The 25,262-nt window shown below is 36.8% G+C and overlaps 1 protein-coding gene across 2 annotated transcripts in view; it reads left to right on the top strand.

Moving 5' to 3' along the window:
• The window catches only part of COG5 (component of oligomeric golgi complex 5), a 279,105-nt gene that overhangs the window by 186,344 nt on the left and 67,499 nt on the right, over window positions 1-25,262 (top strand). For both annotated transcript variants that reach the window (XR_009600484.1, XM_042248525.2), the window contains exons 11-12: window positions 706-787; window positions 21,712-21,916. Coding sequence is in view for 1 of the 2 variants with exons in the window: in XM_042248525.2 (XP_042104459.1) it covers window positions 706-787; window positions 21,712-21,916 (287 nt within the window). In the remaining variant the exon portion in view is untranslated. The remainder of the gene's footprint in view (window positions 1-705; window positions 788-21,711; window positions 21,917-25,262) is intronic.

Here is a 25,262-nt window from a genome sequence, read left to right as displayed (position 1 = left end):
ATGATAAGAGTCCTGCTAAGCTGAGTAATAGTAATTTGTACTCAGTTGTATCCTACTCTTTGTTACCCCATGGACTGTAACCTGCCAGGCTCCTCTGTCCATGAAATTTTCCCAACAAGAATACTGGAGTGGGTTGCCATTTCTTATTCCACATAGTAATTTCTGTGACCTAAAAAAGAAAACAAAAAATTATATCTATTCTTCAGGCGGTTCTCTTTTGTAGTTGGTGAATTATATTCTGCTGGTCAATGTTAATTTAAGTATGCTTGTTCTTCATTTTCTTATGGTCACACAAATTGCCTTTTGTATATAAAATGAGGATGATAATTGTTATAGTAATAACTAACATTCACTGAGGGTTTATTATATGTTATAAGAACTGTCACAAGAGTTCACTTTTATAAACTTTAAAAATCCTCTTAATAATTCTGCAGTGTAGGTACTGTTACCATAGTCATACAATGATTTAGCAATTTGCTCAAGCTCACACAGCTAGTTAGTAGCAGAGAAGGATGGTGACTGATTATCTGAACATGAGACGTGATTTGAATCATCTATGTATTTCTACTTAGTTACTTAATAATTTCATTGTTTGATAGATATCTTAGGAATTTCGATTTAATACATTTTTAATACATTGTCAGTGCTATATCTTATCCATTATCATTAAAAAAAATAATACACCCCCCTTTTTTTGGGCCACAGGATGGACAGGCTGAAATTTTATATACATTTTGGAATTCAGTTACTCAAGCACTTTCTTCTCAATTTCAGACAGCAACAAATTGTAAGTATAGTGTTTATTTTGCAAAATAATTCCAAAGTTTTTCAGTTACTTCAAGAAGTTTTGATCTATTGGTTTATAGAACATCTTTCAGAAACTCCTGGGTAATTGTCATTTCTTATGTTACTTGTATATTTAATTATATAAGCAATAAGTTCTTTTCTACACTTTTAAAATACTTAGGATATGAAATGACATTCTTCAAAAGAATAAGTTAATTCTCCATAATTCAGTCAGGGGAACTCTGAATTTTTTCTGTGTAAAAGGATGTTTGATGTTGAAGAATTTTGTTAATGCTTGTAGAGTATTTTAATTAGAGTATTTTAGTTCCTAACTAAGAGATATTAAGACACAGAGACCTTATAGCTTTTTCCTTTTTGTAAAAATGATGATTTGATGAATGAACAGATGAAATGCCCGCATCATGAATTAAAAGTTGCTTAACCAAATATCATCGAAAAATTTTCTCTCTGTTTTTGTCATGAAATAACAGCACAGGGTAGTTCTAAACAGTGAAATATAAACTAGCTAATATCATGGAAGTGTTTTTGTTTTGAATGTAAGAGCATTAAATGTATGGAGGCTTTTTAAAAGAATGTTGAGAGTTTGTATGTAGTTAAATTTTTATTCAAAAACATTTACTGAAAGTACTAGTATATGTAAGCATTATTTAGTCCCTGGCAGTCCTGGGTGAATAAACCACAGTACCTGCTTCGCTGCTTCTATTTGTAAAGAACTGTGCAGCAAGGTAGTGACCACAGAGGTCTTCATTCCTGTGTGGCCAGACAGAACTTACGCAGAGGATTTATTTAGGACTGATTCTCTCCATTTTCTACAAATCACTCTACTCCGAGAATGCTGTGCTTTTCTGTGCTTTACATATCTGTCTGGTCATCTTTTTTAATATGTAAAAATATGTGTGACCCCATAGACGGCAGTCCACCAGGCTCCCCCGTCCCTGGGATTCTCCAGGCAAGAACACTGGAGTGGGTTGCCATTTCCTTATCCAGTGCATGAAAGTGAAAAGTGAAAGGGAAGTTGCTCAGTCGTGTCCGACTCTTAGTGACCCCATGAACTGCAGCCTACCAGGCTCCTCTGTACATGGGATTTTCCAGGCAAGAGTACTGGAGTGGGGTGCCATCACCTTCTCCGTAGCTTTTCATAGATTGTTATAAAACTGGAATCATGCAGTATGAGAACTTTTATAGCAATGTGTAGTTATTTTAAGAATTATTCATGTTGTTGCATGTTCCAATAGTCTTATTTTTATTTCTGACTAAACTTTCATTGTATAGATATATGCTATTTGTCTATTCCTCAGTTGGAGGATAACTGGGTTATTAAAGTTTGAGGTTATTATGAGTAAAGCTACTGTAATCATTTACATACAAATCTTTTGTAGACATATGTCTTCATTTTCTTGGATAAATACTTAAGTGGAATTTCCTAATCATTTGATACGTATATGTTACCTTTAAATAACTGCTGAACTGTTTCCTAAGATGAATGTATGATTTTTCATCCACATCAACAATGTATGATAATTCCTCTACCTTTTTATCAATCCATGATATTGTTATTTTACTTTTAGCCATTCTTGTGTTTAGTAGATTTTCATTGTGGTTTTAACTTCCACTGGCCTAAAGACTAGTGATAACCATATTTTCACATTTATTTTCCATCTGTATGTCTTTATTAATCAAGTATTTGTAAAAAGTATTGACTTTTAAGCTTTAATTCTTTAGCTTATTGCTTGTCCTCTTCTTCACGCTTCCCTGGTGGCACAGTGATAAAGAATCTGCCTGCAATTTAGGAGACCCAGGTTTGATCCCTGGATTGGAAAGATCCCTTGGAGGAGGAAATGGCAACCCACTCCAGTATTCTTGCCTGGAGAATTCCATGGACAGAGTAACCTGGCAGCCTTCAGTCCATGGGGTCACAATGAGTTGGACATGACTATGACTAACACTTTCACTTTCACTGTCTTCTAATTAAGTCTTAAGATAATTTTATATATCTGGATTCAAAGTCCTTTCTCAGATGTTTATTTTGCAGATACAGCTGTCTGTGTTTGCCTGTTCATTTTCTTAATGGTATCTTCCAAATGACAAGTTTTATTTTTGAACCAGTATAACTTATCAATTTTTCTTTTATAACTTTTGGAGGATTGTTTGACCTAAGAAATCTTTGTCTAACCTAAGGCTGTAAGCATTTCCTCCTATATTTTATTGTAGAAGTTTTACTGGATTCATTTGGAGTTAATTTTTGTGTATGGTATGAGATATGGTTAAGGTTTATTTCTTTACATGTGGATCTGAGATGTTATGCTTTGCCTGTTGACTGTCCTGGCACTTTAGTTGAACATCATGTGGTTATATATGTGTAAGACTGTTTTTGGCTCTGCTTTGTTTCAATTTTTTTAATGCACATCCATGTTTGTATAAGTAACGTATGAGTTTCAGTCACTAAAGTAGAAATTATCTTTATTTATTTACTGAGTAATTTTAGTTATTCTAGCTTCTTACTCCATGCATGAAACTAATAGTTTTTCATGAAACCAATTATCATCATGAAATTTTCTGTAATACTTTCACACTGTAAGCCAATTATGTTTAAAGAAATACATTTATTAATACTTACGTACCAGTATAGAAATGCAAAGATGTAAATTTACCTACAAAATATTAATAATTACAAAATTCGTTAAAATCTTGGTTTTCAGAATAAAAGAAGGCTAATGTAAAAGCTCATTTATGGCTATTATAATATTTCTGTTTTCAAGCATTCACTGAAAATGTACCTTATCACTTTAAAGCCTTTACAGAAACCTTGGAGTTGTTGTAGACCGTATTTTACTTTCTTTGTTTAATGAGTAAATTTAAATTTCATTTGTAATATTTTTTCTCTCAATATGGAAGGAGTGTACCAAAGAAATAGCCTTAGCATTATTGAAAAATTTCAAACCTTTAATCATTACATCTTCCAGTATTGTTTATGATTGGTTTACTTATCACATTTTAGTAGAAACTGTATAAGGTAAGCTTCATCTCAAAAATCACACAAATACTAAGAGAGTGTAACTCTGATGCTGAAAACTCAGCCTCTGTACACTCGTACTGAATCAAATCTCAGAGACAGAATATTGGGTGAAGTAGAAAAGAATACCATTCTTATTTTGTCAGACACAGGGCAACACAGTGGGCTCATAGCCTGAAAAACTTTGTGTCCCAACCTGGAGAGATTTGGTGAGGAGTTCTGTAGCAGTGGCTCAAGAGCGGGGTTGCTGACAAGGGTCAGGATATGTGCAGTGCCTGGATTCCTTTAATCTGGTGGTCTCAGGTGGTCTCCCCATAAGAAATGGTTCTTTTTTTGTTGTTGTTTATTTTCTGGTTGCACTGGGTCTTCACTGTTACACCAAGGGGCTACTCTCTAGGTGTGGTGGGCTTGTTTAGCTGTCCTGCGACATGTGGAATCTTCCCCGACCAGGAATCAAACGCGTGTCCCCAGCATTGGCAGGTGGATTCTTAACCACTGGACCACCAGGGGAGTCCTAAGCTGAGGTTCTTGAGGTTATCAAATTGTGACCTTACTGCACTGAAGAATGCTTCATCAAGAAGTTCATCTTCCATTTTGGGGGTGTTTTAGTTCTGTAGGAGAGTTCAAAGATACTGTTACATGTATTCCTTAAAGCAGACCTTGCTTCAAATCTGCATGTTTGTTTCTTGCAAGCTCCTCCTTTGTCTCTGCATCTTCTCCCTTCCCTGACTAGCCACTGTTCAGATGTGCCCTCTGGAACTCAGGGAAGGTCAGGGAAGCAGGAGTCTACTCCCTACAAACACAGAATGGGGGGCCCAAAGGCTTCCGTGTGTTGGAGCCCCACCCACATGAATCTGCTCATTTTCAACTCTAGGGAGTGGGACTGGAATGGAAATGCCTTTGTCTATAATTCAGTCCTGTGTCATTTCTGGGTCTGGTTGATTGAATTTTCTTCTCATCACTGATATTTTTCTCTACTTTTTTGTATATCTAGTAATTTGTGATTGAGTATCAGACATGAATTATACCTTGTTTGGTACTAGATACTTTTGTCTTCCAGTCAATATTACTCTCGGATACTGTCAAGTTGCTGAAAAATAATTTTGATCCCTTTGAGTCTTGCTTTTTAGATTTATTGGCAAAACCTGAGCAGGGTTTACTTTGGAGCTAATTATTTCCCACTGCTGAGGCTAGGCTTGTATACTCTACCAAACAGTTTTGGTTTTTTAGTTTGGCTTTCAGGAACAGGCACTCTTCCCAGTCTTGCATGAGGATCAGGTATATTCTCTTTAATCCTTATGCTTGTTTTTACCCCCAAACTCTGGAAGTTTTCTCTCACATATACTGATTAGTGTTTTGCTGAATACTCAGGGTGAATCATTTGCAGATCTTTGCAGTTCTTTTTTTGTGCAGCTCTCTCTGGCATGTTGTCTTGTGAATTCTCGTTGTCTTTCTGGTCTTGAGGACCATAGAGGGAAAAAGATTGCTTCCTCTTTCCTGTGCCATAGCCTGGAAACAACTGCTGGCAACCACAGGGTCCACTCATTTTGTCTCCTGTTTCTCAAGGATCACATTGTGTTCAGTGTTTTAAAAATCATTATATCATATATTTCACCTTGTTTGTTTTTCGGTTATTTCAGAGAGGAGAGTTAATTCTTGTTCATGTTACCGCATCTTACCAGAAGCAGAAGTCTCTCATCTAGCGTTAAGAACAGTTTTTATAAGTGCATTTCAAAATACTGAGTTGGCCAGAAAGTTCATTCAGGTTTTTCTTAAGAAGTTATGGAAAAACCCAAACAAACTTTTTTGGCCAACCCAATATTATGTAGGGTGTGTGTGTGTGTGTGTGTGTGTGTGTGTGTGTGTGTGTGTGCGCGCGTGCGTGCACTTAATGGTACCATCATCTACTTATCTTTGGTCATCTGCTTTCTTATTTTCTGTAACCTTTACAAACCCTTGGCTCTTTCCACATGCCCTCCTTTTTCCCATCTGCTCACTTTGAGTAACTAACCTTTCTCCTGGGTCAGCAGGACAGTTAATGTCATTAAGAAACTCAGAAGTCTGTAACTGTCCTCCAAAGAAAAACCTGATTTCCTCCCTGTGGGCCTTGAAGAGTAAGATAACTTTTTTCTTCAAAGCCACCCATTTACTGATGGATACCTGATCCTTTGTTTACCCCTTCCTCTCAGCAACATTATTCTTTTTTTTTTGATTTTGCATTTCCACTTTTCTTTTGATCTTTCCCCCTTTGATATAAACCTATTTCAGTTGCTCTAATCTAATTAAAGCTATAGAGTTTCTTTTTAGTTACTGTCTAATCTCTCTTTTATTCTAACTTCTCAAAAGAGTAGTTTACATTTTTTTGTCTTCAGTTTTATTCCATTGGTTTCTCAACTTGGTGAACTCTTGCATTCTATTGAAATTGCTCTCAATGAAGCAAGCAATGACCTACCTCTTCATTACCAAATCCAGTGGATATGTTTCACTTCTTATCTTATGGAACCTATCTGACTTGTGTATGAGAGGAAATACAATATTTTTAGGCAGAAAACCCAATGAATATTTACATTCGGAGTAGTTGGTTGCTTCTATTAACATTATTACTGAAAAAACTTCCTTTGGGAGAACTCTTGGTGGCTCAGAGGGTAAAGAATCTATCTGCAGTGCAGGAGACCCAGGATCGATTTATCCGTGGGTTGGGAAGATCCCCTGGAGAAGGGAATGGCTACCCACTCCAGTATTCTTGCCTGGGAAATCCCATGGACAGAGGAGCCTGTTAGAGTACAGTCCCTGGGTTGCAAAGAGTTGGACTCAACTGAGCAACTAACATAACACAAAAGAAGTTTAAAAAAGCTTTTTTAAAATAAAAGTTTGAGGAAAATATTACAAAATTAAAATAAAGTGAGAAACACCTAAGAAGCTGTTGGGCTGCACCTTATAGGCCTACAAGACCTGTGCTTGCTTAGTTTTAAGACTAAAGAGAGAGCTGGAGTCTATTTATATAGCACAAACAGTCCATGAAATGTAATGTAGTAATTGTGAAAATTATAGACAGGCAATATTAAGAAAATGCAACCATCTGCAGAGTTGAATATTATACACAATGTAACAGATTGTATAAGTAAGATTTTGGCAGAAAATACCTAAAGGAAAAATTTCCTAGTTAGGAATATGTTCTTTCTGATTATAAATGTTCATGCTTAGTAAAAAGAATTTCTACTTGATATAATAAGATACATCTATGGGTTTGATAATGAATTCACTTTTTTAAAAAGGAAAGGGGCCTGAATTTGTGATTATGAAGATTCAGAGTAGCTTCTGCCAAATGTGCAGCTTTAATTGTCTATGGCTGATAGTTATTTCCAAGATGATTCCTAAGATTTATGTCTGTTACCTCTCTATTGTAGTTTCCAGATAATAACGGTTGTTAACCAGCCTGTTGGGTTATGGTACACATATTTTCAAGTCTCAGTAGAAACAAACAAAGTAAATATTACATCGAAAAGATGCTAGTGCCCTTTTATAAAAGCTTTAAAAGATTTTTTGAGATATGCCTAAAATGTTCTGGCAAGCAAATCTGTTTTAAAATATTTAAAGCCCTTTGTGCAGTTTTAGTCTCTCAGAAGTCTTAAGCAACCGAAGGACTTGAGTCATAGAATTAAGAGAACTACACAGTATATGTTTCTAGTGCTTTGGAAAATCATATGTGAATTGGAGAGATACTTTAGGAGATATGCACATTTGAAGATTTAGAAAGCTTTCAGACTTAAAATGTATGCTAAAACTCATTACCTTTACTTTTAAGAAGTAAAGTAATAAATCAAGAGTCCAGTCTTGCCAGGAAATAGAGGGATAAACCAGCTATGCATTTATGAATACTTTATTTAATGTCGATTTTAAAAATGTTAGAATGCTTTCCCGGTTTGCCCCACCTATGCCTACCCCACTGTACCCACGTGTCCATTCTGTGTCTGCTTCTCTATTCCTGCCCTGCAGATAGATTTATACCTATACTGTTTTTTCCCCTGGATTCCATATATATGCGTTAATATACAGTGCTTTTCTCTTTCTGACTTCAGTCTGTAGGACAGACTCTAGGTCCATCCACATCACTACAGATGACCGCGTTTCTTTCATTTGATGGCTGAGTGATATTCCAGTGTATGTGTGCACCACATCTTCTTTATCCATTCATCTGTCAGTGGGCGTTTAGAATGCTTCCATGTCCTGGCTGTTGTAAATAGTGCCGCAGTGAACGTTGAGATACATGTGTCCTTTTGAATTATGGTTTTCTCAGGGTATATGCCCAGTAGTGGGATTGCTGGACCATATGGTAGTTCTAATTTTAGTGTTTTAAGGAACCTCCATACTGTTCTCCATACTGGCTGCATCAATTTACAGTTCTACCAACAGTGTAAGAGAGCTCCCTTTTCTCCACACCTTCTCCAACAGTTATCGTTTGTAGATTTTTTGACGATGGCCGTTCGTACTTACCAGTGTGAGGTGGTACCTCATTGTAGTTTTGATTTGCATTTCTCTAATAATGAGAGATGTTGAGCATTTTTTCAAGTGTTTGTTGGCCATCTGTATTTTCTGTGTTTTGTTTTAGCCATTCTGGTGGATGTTGAGTCAAATCACATGGTGCTTTAATTTTTATTTCCTTTGTGATTAATGATATTATTCACTTTTCCATATGTACGTTGGCCATCTGCATATACTCTTTTAAAAATGTTATTTTCTATAGCATTGTCTGTCTTACTGATTTGTAGGATTTCATTTACATATTATGAAATATTTTGTTTGTTTCTTCTGTCTCCTTTTGGCTGACAGGTAATTGCTGTTTTAATAAGACAGTCTGTCTCTAATTCTCCCCTTTATTTAGGCATGCTTCTCCCAAGTTTTTTTAAATTTTGTTTTTAAGATTTTTTTTTTTTTTTTTTACCATTTTAAAAGTTTTCATTGACTTTGTTACAGTATTGCTTCTGTTTTATGTTTTGGTGTTTTGGCTGTGAGTTATCCAAACCAGGGATGAAACTCCCTCCCTCTGCAGTGAAACGTGAAGTCTTACCACCGGATTGTGAGGGAAGTCCCTTGTCCGGCTTTTTAATTGAGAGATTGGATGGTCTTTGTCCCCTCAGCCCTGAAATGCTGAAGTTGATTTAGCTCTGTTCTCCAGAGATTTCCAGACAAGCTCTTTAGGCTCCCACCAGAATCTGTTGGATGTCTTCATGGGAAGGAAGACCTGCCTCTCTCTGTTGGTAGGCGTGTTCTTTCATCTTAGGTTTCCTATGATGTGTTTCCACAAATATGAAGGATATTTTAACTTCTGTTCTTTGAAGCTTTGGACCTAGTTCCTTAGCTTCCCTTGCAACTACATAACTGAGTAGGTCTTCTGTAGGCTACTCAGGTTGAGACTTGTTGAAGTTTCAAAATGTTCATTCCAGTCTCATAAATCACCGAAAGCCTTGCCTGTTTTCATCTTCTCCAGCAAAGGTTCTCTGTCTGGGGCAAGCTTGACTTTTTAAAAATACGTCTGCCTTCTTTAGTTGTTACCTTGGGAGCACTGGTCTGCCACCACTCTTCTTCCCCCTGTCTCCCTCAGGATACAGTACCAATGTGATGTTTTATTTGGTCCCTTCCTATCTGCTTAGCAGTATTTTTCTCCCTTCTAATTTCTTTCTTTTTTTAGTTTCTGTCCTGGAGCTTTAGTTCTTGAATGAATCACCCTCTTTCTTCTCAGTGTTTACAAATACTGAAGCACCTGTCTGTAATCATCCTCTTCATCTGGATAATTCACATTCCTCTTTTCAGCCTCAGTTTAGAAATCAAGTGTTCCTTGATTCTTCCCTCTTCATCATTGTACTCAAATATGGGTATGGCATCCTCTATCTGCTCCCACAAAACTCCAACATGTTCCCAGTTTTAATGCTTACCTCACTGCATTGCTATGGCTCACCTCCTTGCTTGTCCGTATCTCCCACTAGGCTGTAGAGAAACTATCTCGTTGTGCCTCTGTTCCATGTTGTATTCCTGTCACTCACATGGCACAGTGCTCGATACAAAATAGACATCCTGTTGAAATGGATTCCTAAAGTGTTACTTTAACAGTAAAGGCTTTATGTATTAGGAAATCTGGGGAAAACGCAAACTGTAAAATAGAAATACTTTTCACTAAAAAAATGGCACATATAAGGTAAATGAGACCCTAAAATATGAAATACTTTTAGAAAACAAACAATATGTATATGGGATAAACAAGGATACAAAAGCATGATTATTATAAGGTAGTAGGATATAAAATAATTTTTACTTTTTTCCTTATGCCTTCATTTGATATTTTAAAGTACTTTATATCATTAGTTATAAACTACGAAACAGTTTTCATTGAGGTAAAACAAGACTAGGCTACTTAATTAAATCTTCCATAAAAATTTGTTGAATGGATAAGTGTGATCCTGTAGTTACGAAAATGAGTAAAGTGCTCAGGGTTGAAGAGTAGATTGAAATAAAAAAGAGCTCAGAGGAGAAAATCCCTACTTTACCTCACAGCAGGGTAAATTTCAAGTAGGCCAAAGAATTATACAGAAAATATAAAGCTATTCAAATGCTAGAAGAAACACAAGTGAGCAAGCTAGGTATAGGGAAAACTTTTCTGATTTAATTTCTAGAAGCAATGATGAAAAGTTTGATCATTTGACTGTTAAAAAATTTACATGGCCAAAAAACTCTTCAGCAAAATAAAATAACAAATGAGAAAAATATAACTTACCTCAATGAAAAAGGGTTGGTAATATATCTTGTTTGTAAAAGATTCTCAGTGTCACCATATATAGAAAAATGCAAAGTAAAAGTGTACAGAAACATCATTTCTCATCTATCAAATTGTTTAGTCTCTCAGTCATGTCCTACTCTTTGTGACCCCATCAAATTAGCCATAAGTAAAAAGAAATTTGATAACACACTCTGCTGGCAAGCCTGTAGGGAAATAGTCACTCTCACACATTATTCTTAAGCATCTAAACCTTAGAAGAATTTCTAACAAAATTATCTAACAAAATAGATAAGGACCTAACAAAATTATATAAGCAGTTGCTTGGTGTCCCTTGTGGCTCAGCTGGTGAAGAATCCACCTGCAATGAGGGAGACCTGGGTTCAGTCCCTGAGTTGGGATGATCCCCTGGAGAAAGGAAAGGCTACCCACTCCAGTATTATGGCCTGGAGAATTCCATGGACTGTATAGTCCGTGGGGTCACAGAGTCAGACATGACTGAGCAACTTTCACTTTCACTTTTTCTTTTTTGTATTCAGCAGTTCTACTTCAAAGGGTCTATTCCATAAATATACTATCAAAAATATGAAGAGATATATTCACAGGGCTGTTCATTGCATCATTATTTGGGAAAACCTGGAAACAGCCCAAATGTTCATCACTAGGGGGTTATTTTAATTATGGTGCATCCTAGAATGAAATGCCATGCTGCTATAAAAAGGAGTGAGAAGCAAAAAAGGAATGAGGAATATCTTTATATACTACTATGGAACAATCTCCTAGTTATATTGTTAAGTTTAAAAATATAAGAAAAACACGTCTACAGTGTGCTAATAAGAAAGGCAGTGGTATAAATAAATGTACATTTTTGCTTATATTTTAGAAACAGAAGACTAAACCTTAAAATCCAGAACAAAATGGTTACTGATAGAGGGGGAGCGTGTGAAGAATACATTGGAGAGGTCAGGGATGAAAGCTAGACTCCTCTGAATATACAATATATTTGTGTAATATATATATATATATACAATATATATATTCTTTTCCAGATTCTTTTCCATTATAGGTTATTACAAGATATTGAATATAGTTCCTTGTGCTATATAGTAATAGTAGGTCCTTGTTTATCTGTTTGACTGTTTTACTTTTAAACAGAGTAATTTGTTTTTATAGCCCTACTAGGATATACTTATAGGATAATAACAACTTCCCCCCAAACAGAGTAACTCTTCTAAACAGTCATGTTATTCTTGGTAGTGTTATTGTTATGCTCAGACTGCTGTTTGTGCTGTATAGTGTGAAAGTCACTCAGTCGTGTCCAACTCTTTGTGACGTCATGGACTTCTCCAGGCCAGAATACTGGAGTGGGTAGCCTTTCCCTTCTCCAGGGGATCTTTCCAACCCAGGGGTCGAACCCAGGTCTCCCACATTGCAGGCGGATTCTTTACCAGCCAAGCCACAAGGGAAGTCCAAGAATACTGGAGTGGGTAGCCTATCCCTTTTCCAGTGGATCTTCCTGACCCAGGAATCAAACTGGGGTGTCCTACATTACAGGTGGATTCTTTATCAACTGAGCTATGAGCAAAGCCTTTGTACCAGTATACTGGTATCAGACTCAATCTGGATTTTCAGCATCAGTGAAACAAGATATAAAAATGGATGAGATCAACTGATATTTTTTCTTTAAAGATATATAATTTGATCTGCAAACATTTCATAGCTCTGTCCACTTGTAAAGACCTGAAAATAATGACCGTTTCATTGGTCCTGAACCTCTCTAAAACCAATGCTGTGGATTTAAAACTTGATTTCCCATTGAAAGAAATCCCAGTTCTTTGAAGAAGTGGCTAATTCAGGGTTAGAGGTAAAAAATGTGCAGGATAATTTTCTAAGCCTGTATACTAGAAAGCAAGAAAGATATGAAGACCAAGACTGTTAGGATTGAATTAGTAGGACCCAGGAAACAATTTGAATAGATATCTACAAGAGAAGGAATAAATTTAGCATCAATAAGAAGATAGTCGACGGTGGTTAAGTCCATCAAATCCATGGGCTCATAATGATGTAAGTGAAGAAATACTGATTACCCTTGGGGATACTATGGAAATCTACTCCTTGCTTTGAAAAGTGGTAAATAAAGGGGAAAAACATTTTTAATGACCTTCCTACAAATGATAAGAGAAGTTGAATAATTGATGCCAGAAGTTTTATTTGTAAAAATATCACTTGTAATAAGTGTACAAAGAATGTTACAGATAATCAAAGAACATTCAAAGAATGTTATCTTCATCTTGAAATCTCTTAGTAGAACTGGGCAATGATTGTTAATGGACTGTCCATATTAAAAAGGCAAACAATATACAAATTAATGGTAGAGAATCTGCCTGCCAACACAAGAGACGCAAGAGATGCAGGTTCAGTCCTTGGGTAGGATAGATCCCTTAGAGAAGGGAATGGCAGCCCACTCCAGTATTCTTGCCTGGAAAATCCCGTGGACAGAGGAGCCTGGCGTGCCACAGTCCATGGGGTCGCAAAGAGTTGGACACAACTGAGTACACATCATATTGCCATATAAATTCATATGATACATATGTAGTAGGCTCACCAGAAATAACAGACTGTGGAAACAGGTCAAATCTCTTAACTGCTGCAGTGGTTTTCAACTTAGTTGCATATTAAAAATCTCACAGCCTATACTGCAATTGCATTAACGTCTCTGAGTTGAGACCCAAGCATCAGGACTTTTTTTTAGGCTTCCAGAGTTGTTTCAGTGTGCAGCCAAGGTTGAAATGTATTGTTTTAGATCCAGCTGATAATTTACAGGAAATACAGGGATCCAAGGGTGCAATAAGCAAAAATTCAGACCGGGAAGCTCTGGAGGATAAATGACCCAGTTTCTTAAATAAAGAATTAAAAGGAATAAAAAAGAGAGGAACTATAGATGGGGCTTCATGATATATCAGATAATTATAATATATGGTCTATTTATGGGTCCTAAATAAACAAGCTAAAAAAAAAAATCACAGGTCAGTCATACAGATGCTGTCACTGATTGTTAATTTTGTAAAGTTTGATAAGGGAACTATGGTTACTTTTTAAAAATAGTCTTACCATCAGAGATATATGCTGAAGTATTTATGATGAAATAATATGATGTTGTCATTTGCTCCAAAATAACTGGCAGCAGTCAAGGAAAACTGGCTAGGGTTATGATAGATAAAACATCATCAAGCTGGTAAGTGGTGATAACCCCAGACACACAGTCTATCCCTCTCCTTCCCTGCTCCCCCCTGGCACCTGCAAGTCTGTCATCTATGTCTGTGAGTCTGTTTCTGGTCTGTAGGTAGGTTCATTTGATACTGTGACTTTTACCAAAATAGTTTCAGTGGCATTGTGGCAGTTGGAAGTTGGGTTACAGCCTGGAGGAGGCAAGGAGATGTATGTAGACTATGATTATAAGCAGTGACAGGACAGTGGCTCCTCATTAACTGTTGGAAGGTCAAGAGAAAGTGTTTGCCATATTATTTGTGTTTTTTATTTTTTATACAATGAGAGCATGTTCAGTCTTTTTATAAAAAATTAATTGGAGGCTGAAAATACAGGAGAGAGTAGTAGAGGAGGAGCTGAAATAGAATGACAATAAGTGTGGAAGTTGAATAATTGATCATGTATAGAATGGACACTTGTTCCTATGAAGAAAGTTAAAGACAAACATTTATAGGGGAATAGAGGGTAAGAAGTTGAAGGTGACCTTTATTTTTGTTGCAGCATTTATTGTGAGATAATGAGGGTGGTCATCTTTATATCATATATGGATTCAAAGTTAACTAATTAAGAGTTTGGAGAAGAATGTGTATACTTTGTATTCCTGTTAAAAGGGAAGGGTATGGCATAGAATACATACCCAGTTGGTACTGGATACCATACTTTGTATTGCTGTTATTATGAAAAAACAAAACCTAAAAAATCTCTTAGGCTCCATATCTGGATATTTTCAGACAGTTATTGCATCTTAATTATGTGTGTGTGTAGTGTAGTTTGTGCAAGTGGCTGATATTAGATTGTGTGTGCTTTTTTTAAACTCAGTTTCTTCATTCAAAGCTTAATGTTTCAGGCTTTGGTCAGATTTTCCATCTAAAGCTTCCATTTTAATATCTGTTCATCTTAAATAGGGTTTCTCTGAGCTTTAAAAAGGTCTGTTTTGTATTCTGATTTTAGTTTTATTAAATCATAACTTTGAAATTAAATCAAAAGACATATTAATCCTCAATAAAATACATTTATAATTAGTTTTAGGTCATATAAACATTGATTGCTTTTAATATATAACTTGGACCATACATTTCTGGAACTTAGAAGGAAAAGTTCTTTTTATGAGTAATGGGAAAATTCATTACCTTGGGTGCAATTGACTTACCATTATTTTATTCTGGAACTATTTCTGTAGTGTATTTGGTCTATTTTTCAACAATACTGTAAACGATTTTTTATATGAAACTGTTAAATAGGAAGGAATAATATAGTCTGTGTTAGTTGCTCAGTTGACTAACTAACCATGGGGTCCATGCGACCCCATGGACTGTAGCCAACAGGATCTTCTGTCCATGGGAATCTTCAGGCAAGAATAATGGAGTGGGTTTTTATTCCCTTTTCCAGGGGATCTTCCTAACCCAGATATCGAACCCGGGGCTCCCACATTGCAGGCGGCTTCTTTACTGCCTGAGCCACCAGGTCTATAATGTATCAGTATTTGAAAAGTAGGTCTTTGTCAGACTGCTGGGTGGCCCTCAGCATTTCACTTTTTATCATTTTTATTGATGTGAATGAAGTATCGTTCATTTTATTGGGGCAGATAGATTCTAAGATGGCTCCCATTGATCCCTCCCTCCTGATATTTACACCCTTGTATAATCTTTTCCCCTTGAATACAGGTACAACTTGTTTGTAATCTATAGACCATGCAAAGAAGAGGTCCCTTGTATGATTAGGTAACATAAGAGTGTAATTTCCATTTTACTAGCAAGCACTCTCTATTGCCTTCTTGGATTACAAGCTTTGATAAAATAAGCAGTCATATCGGAGTGGTCCACTTTGTATGGTTGACCCCTTGCCAACAGCAAACTAGGAACTGAGACCCTCAATCCAGTTCAGTTCATCAGGAACTGAATCCTGACAACAGCCAGCCACATGAGCTTGGAATCTTCTCCCCGAGTTAAGCCTTCTGATGAGACTCCAGCCATGGCTGACAGCTTGATTGGAGTCTTAGGAGAGACCCTGAAGCAGAGGACCCAGCATGTCTGACTCACAGAAACTGTGAGATAATACATGTATGTTTTTTAAAATAAGCAGCTACATTTGTGGCAGTTTATTGTGTAGCAAAATACAGCTAATGCAATTACAAAACAGAAAATACTTTCCAAGATATACCAAACCCTCCTTTACTTTCATAGTACTAGATGATTTAGGTGCAAGACAGGTTTTGGGAACTGAGCCTATTAGGAAAGGAATGAACTAGAAATGGGTAGCAATGTACTTAAAAAGGAGGGACTTAACTTAGCTAGGAGGCTTACTCTCTCGGGCCAAGAGCATGGCAGGTTGTTAAAATAAGAGCAGCAGCCTCTGCTGGGGTTGTCTACCTCACATCTTTTGCATTTGCTATTTCCTCTATCCAAATCACTCTTTCCCAAGGCATCCAAATGGGTCATATCCTTACTTCACTCAAAGAGGCCCTCCCTGTCATCAGTAAATAAAATGCTACGGCCTATCCCCAGATTACTATGATGGTGTGGTCAGCCACCCAGAGTCAGACATTCTGGAGTATGAAGTCAAGTGGGCCTTAGGAAGCTCTGCTATTAATAAAGCTAGTGGATGTGATGGAATTCCAATAGAGCTATTCAGAACCAAAAGGATGATGCCATCAAGGTGTTGCATTCAATATGCCAGCAAATCTGGAAGACCCTTCAGTGGTCATAGGGCTTGAAAAGGTCAATCCTCATCCCAGTTCCTAAGAAGGGTAGTACTAAAGAATGTGCTGACCATTGGACAATTGTGCTCATCTCCGTGATAGTAAGGTTAAGCTTAAAATCTTGCTGCTAGGTATCAGATTTATGTGAACCAAGAACTTCCAGATGTCCAAGTTGGGTTTAGAAAAGGCAGAGGAACCATAGATCAAATTGCCAACATTTGCTTGATCATAGAGAAAGCAAGGGAATTCCAGAAAAACATCTACTTCTGTTTAATCGACTACAAAGGCTAAAGCCTTTGACTGTGTAGATCATAATAAACTGTGGAAAGTTCTTAAAGAGATGGGAATACCAGACCAATACCTGTCTCCTGAGAAACCTGTATGTGGGTCAAGAAGCAACAGTTAGAACCCTGTATGGAATAACTGACTGGTTCAAGATTGAGAAAGGAGTATGACAGGGCTGTCTGCTGTCACCCTGCTTGTTTAATCTGTACGTGAGCACATCATGAGCTGGATGAGTTACAAGCTGGAATAGGCAGGAGATACATCAACAACCTCAGATACACAGATGATACCACTCTAATGGCAGGAAGTGAAGAGGAACTAAAGAGCCTCTTGTTGAGGGTGAAGGAGGAGAGTAAAAGAGCCGGCTTAAAACTAAATATTAAACAAAACTAAGATCATGGCATCCGGCCCCATTACTGCATGGCAAATAGAAGGGGAAAAGATGAAAGTAGTGACAGATTTCCTTTTCTTGGGCTCCAAAATCACCACGGACAGTGACTGCAGCCATGAAATCAGAAGACTATTGCTTCTTAGCAAGAAAGTGATGACAGACCTAGACAGTGTGTTGAAAAGCAGAGACATTACTCTGCTGACAGAGATCCATATAGTCAAGGCTGTGGTCTTCCCAGTGTCACATATGGTTATGAAAGCTGTACCATGAAGGCAGAATGGCAAAAAATAGATGCCTTCAAACTGTGGTGCTGGAGAAGACTCCTAAGAGTCCCTTGGACAGAAAGGAGATCAAACCAGTCAATCTTAAGGGAAGTCAATCCTGAATACTTGTTGGAAGGACTGATGCTGAAGCTGAAGCGCCAGTATTTTGATAATCTGATGTGAACAGTCGACTCATTGGAAAAGTCCCTGATGCTGGGAACGATTGAGGGCAGAAGGAAAAGGGGGTATCAGAGGGTGAGATGGCTGGATGGCATCACCAGTGCATTGAACTTGGGCAAACTTTGGGAGATGGTGAAGTACTGGAAGGCCTGGCATGCTGCAGTCCATGGGGTTGCAAAGAGTCGGGCATGACTGGGCTACTGAACAACAACATCACTATTCTCTAACCTTGATATTATGTTACATACTAATTTGTTTGCTGTTTTTCTCCTTCATTGGAGCATAAGCTCCTCATGGGTAGGAACTTTGCTTCTTTTGTTCACTGGTGCATATGCACCATTTACAACAGCATTTGTCATATAGTAAATGATCAGCAAATACTTGTTGAGTTGATTAGTCCACCTTCCAGATTTCACACTGACCAGGATTTGGTTGTCTGGAGGCTGATGGGAGTTTTCAGGAGTGATGCCCTTTCTTGGTCAGGACTCCAGTCAATGGCTGAGAGATGAGTTGTTGCGTCTTCACACAGGGAGATGTGCTGGCAGAGTCAGACACACAGGCTGAGATTAAGCACGGCTACTCAAGACTAAAGCCAGATCTGTGAGAGCTGCAGCTCTGGGATAAACTAGGGGGTCTAGGAGGAGTGAGGTAATGAAGTCTAGGCTATTAGAATCTAGGGGAAAGATTTAATTCCATACCTAGGTCCTCTTCATTCTCTTTTCAGTTTGTTCATTCAGTAATTCAATGCCTGGTGTTATTCTAGGTAAAGGAAATACAGAGACAAATCAAATAGTATCCCTGTCTCATTATACTTGCATTCTGAAGAGGGAGCGCAGACAGTCAACGCAAACTAATAAATAATTTCTTACAGTGTTCATTGCTATGAAGAAATCTTCATAAAACAAGCTACTGAAATAAAGATGAGTTTCCTCTCCATGTTAGTGTCTATGTTGGAGTCACTAGTTATTGCTCAAAAAGAATTGAGCAATATTGCTCAATTGCTCATATGAAGGCATAATCTGAGTAATGGATTACTTAGTAACCGGGAATTAGTAACCTGTCATTTTCTATCTGTAAATGATTTATTAGATTATTAGATATGCAGTTAAGTTCTACAGACACTTATCAAATAAATAATTGATTGTAATCAAGTTTATAGGTAATTGATGTGAACATTTTAAACCTACTGATAAAAGAAAGTAAAGTAGAATTTAACTTCAGGAATTACCACACAATATTTATTTGTAAACTTTAAATGTATTTGATTTAAGTAACTTAGAATCAGTGAGTCAGTCACGTTTACTGAGATGATATAGTCACAGTTTGGCTTTCTGAAACTCTGAACAGTGGATTGTTCTGCATAGAAAAGATTTCTGTGAAAGTGAGCATACTGTCCAATGAAAAGCAAAACTTAATTTATTCTGTCATTAAGAGATACTTACTTAATTTCTACTATGTCAAGCACTGTGTTGAGTACCAAATATGCATTGAAGAAAATGAGTCTTGTCCTTGTTCTCATTGAGTTTATAGTCAAGTACGGGAAACATATGTTACATAAATAAAATTGGAAATTGTGGTAAATGGGAAGGCAAAAAGCAGATTCCTATAATGAAATGAATATGATTTAGCTTTGAGGAGCTCAGGAACTGTGAAAGATCTGAGATATTTACCCTACTTAGAAAGGGTAGCCTGCCAAAGTGCTCTGGACATTGTCAGAAGACATGAGACTCCTGGGTCAGAGCAGAAGGACTTTATTACTCAGCATACCAGGCTGCGTGAGCATTGGCATCTTAGTTTTTTGGCTCCCCACACCTCCAGGTCTCACAGGGAGACGCAGTTCAGTGGTAAGTATGCCATGAGTTTGTCTCTCTTAAGCTGGGAGAATCTGCCATTTTTTCTGTAAGCAGTAAGCAAGCCTGCTCTTTATGTGCTGAAGAAGTTACTTCATCTTTCAAGGCTACTTGCTACAGATGCAAACCTTGCTACAGATGCAAACCTTGCTACACATAAATGGCCTGGATAAGGAGCAACTAGGGCCTCTCATTGTTGACATAACCCTGCAGGAATATGTGGGAACACTCAGGGCCATGGTGAATGGCTTCTTTATTGGGGAGGAGGGATTTCAAAGAAGTCCTCACTGAGATTTTTTTAAACAGTTTTTTTAATTAAGGTATAATTGGTATACAATAACCTGAACATAATTAATGTGCACAGTTTTGTTAAGTTTCAGCATACATGCACACCCATGAAAGCATCACAGCAGTGAAGATCAGTGAATATACTTGTCAGCAAAAGTTTCCATGTATCCCTTTATAATTCCTCTCCCTGCCATCTCCTTTCTCCTTCCCCAGGCAAATTCTTGACAAGCTTTTTGTCACTTTGAGCTAGTTTACTTTTCCTGGAACTATGTACAGATTGAATGATACAGCATGTATTATGGATTCTTATTTGCCTTTCATGCAGTATGATTGTATTTAGAATCATCCATATTGTAATGTGTACTTCTGTATAGTATCCTGTTGTTAAGTATACTACAGTTCGTACATGCATTCACTTGTGGATGAACAATTTGGGTTGTTTCCAGTTTTTGGCTATTACAAATCAAGGTGCTTTGAGTGTTCATATATAAATCTTTATATGGACATATACTTTTATTTCTGTTGAATAAACATGTAGAAGAGGAATGGTTTGACCATATGGTAGGTGTATCTTTAACAGTTTAAGAAAATGCCAGACTTTTTTTGCAAAATGATCAGTTTTTCTTTTCTACCAACAGTATATAAGAGTTTTAGTATTTCTGTACTCACCAACATTTGATTTTTGTAATTTTAGCCAGTCTAACAGGTATATAGTCATATTTCATTATGATTTTTTAAATTTGACTTCAAAAGCAAAGGCAACAAAACAAGTGGGATTATATCAAACAAAAAACCATCTCTACAGCAAAGAAAACCATCAACAAAATGAGAGGACAACCCACTAAATGGGAAAAAATATTTGAAAATTACATACCTGATAAGGGGTTAATATCCAAAATATATATATAGAACTCATACAACTCAGTAGCAAAAAACCAAAGTATCCAGTAAAACAAAATGGACAGGATCTAAGTAGACATTTTTCTATAGAAAATATATAGAAGGCCAATAGTACACGAAAAGATGCTTAGCATAACTAATCATCAGCAAAATGCAGATAAAAAACACAGTTAGATATCATCTCACACCTGTTAGAATGACTAGTATTAAAAAGAAAAGAAATAATAAGTGCTGATGAGGTTGTAGTGAAAAGGGAACCCTTATACCTTCTTAGTGGGAATATAATTAACTGATGCAGTCACTATGAAGAACAGTATGGAGGTTTCTCAGAAAATTAAATATAGGACTGATCTAGCAATTCTACTTTTGGATTTTTACCCAGGATCATTTAAATATATCTTTCTAATTTCTTATCTAAAACTATTTTGGTTTTTCATACTTTGTATGATTTGAAACCTTTCAAATTTATTCAGATGATTTCATGGCATTAGCAGTTGTCATTTTTGGTAAATATTTCATGTGTACTTGAAAACAATGGCTACTTTGATGTTTTGGAAGAAGTATTCTGTAAATGTTAATTTGAGTAAATCATGGGTAAATCGGTTTTTTTTTTTTTAATGCTTCCTGACTTTTATCCTGATGTATTTATCCTGATGTATAAATACTTTTCCTGATGTATTTTATCAGTTTTTGAAAGAAAAAATTAAAGTCTTCAACTTTTTTCATCAATGTGTTTGTTTCCTTATAGATTAAGTTTCAAAAACCAAAGGAACTTTGTGGCCAACCCAATATATGGTACATATATCAAATGCAGTAAATAGTCTGGGAGGAAAATTACTGCTACTGGCATTATTTTGAAAAGCCTTATTAAAACACACTTTTGTTTTGTCCTGTGGTATAGGCTATTTGTAGTACTGTTTTCATATACAAAAGAAACTTTATTTGCTACATTTTATTGTTTTATCATTTATCTAATCCATTTTATTGTTTTGCTTGGCAGCTTCTATGTTTTTGAAACAGGCATTTGAAGGAGAATACCCAAAATTATTGCGGCTTTATAATGACTTATGGAAGCGTCTTCAACAATACAGCCAAAATATTCAAGGAAATTTTAATGCAAGTGGAACTGCAGACCTCTATGCTGACTTACAACACATGGAAGATGATACACAAGATATATTCATACCGAAAAAGCCAGATTATGAGTATGTTTGTGTAATCACATCTGTTTGTTGGCACGTTAAGGATTTTGTCCTTTATTTCTATTACAAGTTAGAAATTGGGGAAATGTTAATCTTTCTGAATATTTGTAATGATTATTACTTATTTTTTTACCTTAAAAGATTTCACAACACTTTTAACTTAAGGAGTCGAACTTTATCCTTAGTTGAGCAGCCTGATTCCTGCTGAGAATTCGTCGTAAAGGATGTCACAAAGTTAGGTAAATAGAAGCTAAGAGATGAGCATGTGTAGTCACTGCCCTTCAATGGATACTATAATACATTTGTAATTATATAGCATCATTATTGATGGGCTACTGGCATAAATGTGATATAAAAGGAACTGGTATGTTCAGGAACTATAGTGGAAACAAATCTTATGCTGGGATAGGTTCTCAGTCTGGTGGGCAAAAACTAAGTACTGTCACAATTAAACCTGAAAGTCTCTTAGGTGAGTCATGAAGTATAGTATATGTAGTGATGTTTATAAGCCACATTGGAAAACAGTGTACCAACTCAATAAGTTTAAACCTGCCAGCTTTCCTCCTAAATTGAAAAGAAGTACTGTTTTCATATTTCTCTGTAAGTACCAAATCAATTGATTGGTTTTCACACTTCCTTTAAACACTTGAATCATTTATTGTGATGTGATTAACTCAAGTAACAACAGATTTTTATCACCTACCTTGTAAGAAAAATGATAGATTTATGAGTGGTTTTTAAATGTTTGTTTCAACTTTTTTTTTCCCCCTGAATACTTACAGTTGAATTGTAGCCGCTGTAGTTAAGAAGTTCTGACTGGTAAAATACAGATTATATAGGTTTTGATTGGTAGAGTACGTGCATAAGAGTAGGCTGAAGTGATAGAAGGGACTTTGTTCTCTTCAGTTACTCTTTCACATTAAACATGAAGTAAACCTGAACATGGTTTTAGGCCAGTCCAGTATATTAAGGTTTTCGTTTAAGTATATGAAATAAAATATGTAGTATCATTTTATTTCTGGCTTAGTTTTATTTTTAAATTCATATGCTTGTACTGAGAAGCTCTGGAAACATACATAGCAAAAAGTAGTAATGCTTTATCTCCAATAGGTAGAGTTTTAATTTTATATTCCTGCTTTTATTTAAAATGAGCATATGTTACTCATGGGGGTAGGGGAAAGACAGTAAATTCAATGTAGAGAAAAAAATCAGAATGAAAAAAACCTTTTATTTTGACTAGTGGGATATCATTGTCACCTTTTGGAGACTAACTTCAGTAAAGTAGTTGATGTGGAACAGTTGTGACCTGTACCCTAAGAAACCAAAAAATAATGAGAATAGTAAGGAACAATTACATTATGTTTTACATATTCTTTTGAGGAGTGAGGCAAAGAGTCAAACATAAATTTGACCATGGTAGCTGAGCCAAAGGAAGGTTGTGTTTTTTTTTTTTAATTATAGAGGGAAACCTGAGAGTGTTTATAGATAGAAGTAGCCAGTGGAGAGAGCAAGAGGTAATGAACAAGATCTTGGAAGAATCTGAGTATAATCAAGGCACAAATAACCAGGTTAGCATTTTTCATCATTAAGTATTCATGCTGAATTTGAGAGCTGTTCTTGTTATGAAGAAAATAAAACAAGAATATTCCCTGATGGTCTAGTTGTTATGACTCAGTGCTTTCACTGCTGGGGCCTGGCTATAACCTTGGTTGGGGAACTAAGGTCCTATAACCACGCCCCCTCCACGCGCCCCCACCCCCCAAAAAAAGACAACATGATAGAGTGCCTTCTATAAGGTGGTGAGGGACGGTCTCTGTGAGAAGATAACTTTGACCCAACACCTCAGTAAGAAATCAGCTGTGGGAGATCTGGAGTAAGATTGCAGGCAGAGAGAACGGCAGAGGTAGATCTCTGAGAAAACTACGATGGAGATGTTGAGGAATAGGAAGCTGGAACACAGTGGAAGAGGGAGAGTGGGGGCTATGAAATTGGCTCGAAGAGGGAAGAAAGTGTAAGATCATGTAAGGCTTTATTCACTGTGATACGGGATTTGGAGTTTATTCAAAACAGTAGAAACCATTGCTTTTAAACAGAAGAATGATATGAACTGATAAACACTTTAAAATTAACACTAGGGCTTCTATGTAGACAGCTAGGGAAAGCATCACCACAGGGAAAGAGAAGTGGGAAATGGAAGCTATTTTGTTTATCCAGACAAGAAATGACAATGGCCTAAAACAGGATGAATGGATGAGGTGGTGAGAACTGGTCGGATTGATTCTAGATATACTTGCTAGTAGATTGGATTTGAAAGGAGAAGAAGAATCAAGGATATGTATGGACAAGTTGGGAGAAGACCAAAGATTGGAAGCCATGATCTCATCAAGTAGTGTTGAACAAAGGTTTTTCTTTTGAAACTGTTGAGTCAAAGATACAAATAGAGATGTTATAGACTTTTTGAAAAGGTAGTTGACTGTGAATCAGGGCTAGGAATGCATATTTGAGAATCATCAGTATGCAGATCTTGAAAAATCATGTGTCTGGAGGAGATTCTTTAGGGAAGATATACGTAAAGAGAAAAGGGAACTTTGGCCTAAGATATGCACTCCAGAATTTGTAACTTTCTTGGAGGATTGGTAGCCTGCAGGACTGAGACAGAAAAAAAGTGGTGAGATAGGAGGAAAACTCAAAGTTGTGTGGAACTCTTAAGGAATGAGTTCATTTAAGTCAGAGGAGGAATGGTTAACTGTGTCACATGCTGTTGAAAAGCTGAAGAAGCTTAGGACTGAGAATTGACCTCTTGATATAGCAAAATAAGGTGGTTCAAGGCCTAAGTGTGGAATGGTGGATACAAGAGCATTATCAGAATTGATGAAAGGCAGGATATGAGGAGATTAACTTCTGGGATGACAGCACTCCCCACTCTGCTGACCCATCCCCAGTGAATCCGGTGAAAATTATGACAACAAAACCCAAACAACTCAGTGCCTCTGGAAATGATTTTAAAAGCAAACAGCAAATGAAAAGTCATCAATGCAAGAAAGTTTATGAAAATTTGGTAGAAAGAATTCCGTAAGAGTCTGTGATACTAGAACCAAGACAGTTGTTTTCTCCCTTCCTCTTCCCAGTTCAGCAAGGCACAAGCTCCACTCCAAACCGTGGCAGCCAAGAACCAAGGGCTCCCTCTCCCACCATTCCCAACCAGAGGGCTTTCTGCCTAGGAAGAACAGCACTGCAGCATTTCTCATGCTGCTCTCAGCTGCCAGTTAGCTGAAGCCAAGTGTCAGACAAATGAGATCAACATGTGGTGCTTCCTTATTGTGCACAACGCTCACGTGTTATGTATACT

Source organism: Ovis aries, chromosome 4 (assembly GCF_016772045.2).
Source record: "Ovis aries strain OAR_USU_Benz2616 breed Rambouillet chromosome 4, ARS-UI_Ramb_v3.0, whole genome shotgun sequence".
NCBI classification, from domain to species: domain Eukaryota; kingdom Metazoa; phylum Chordata; class Mammalia; order Artiodactyla; family Bovidae; genus Ovis; species Ovis aries.
This window is presented reverse-complemented; position numbering and strand designations above follow the sequence as displayed.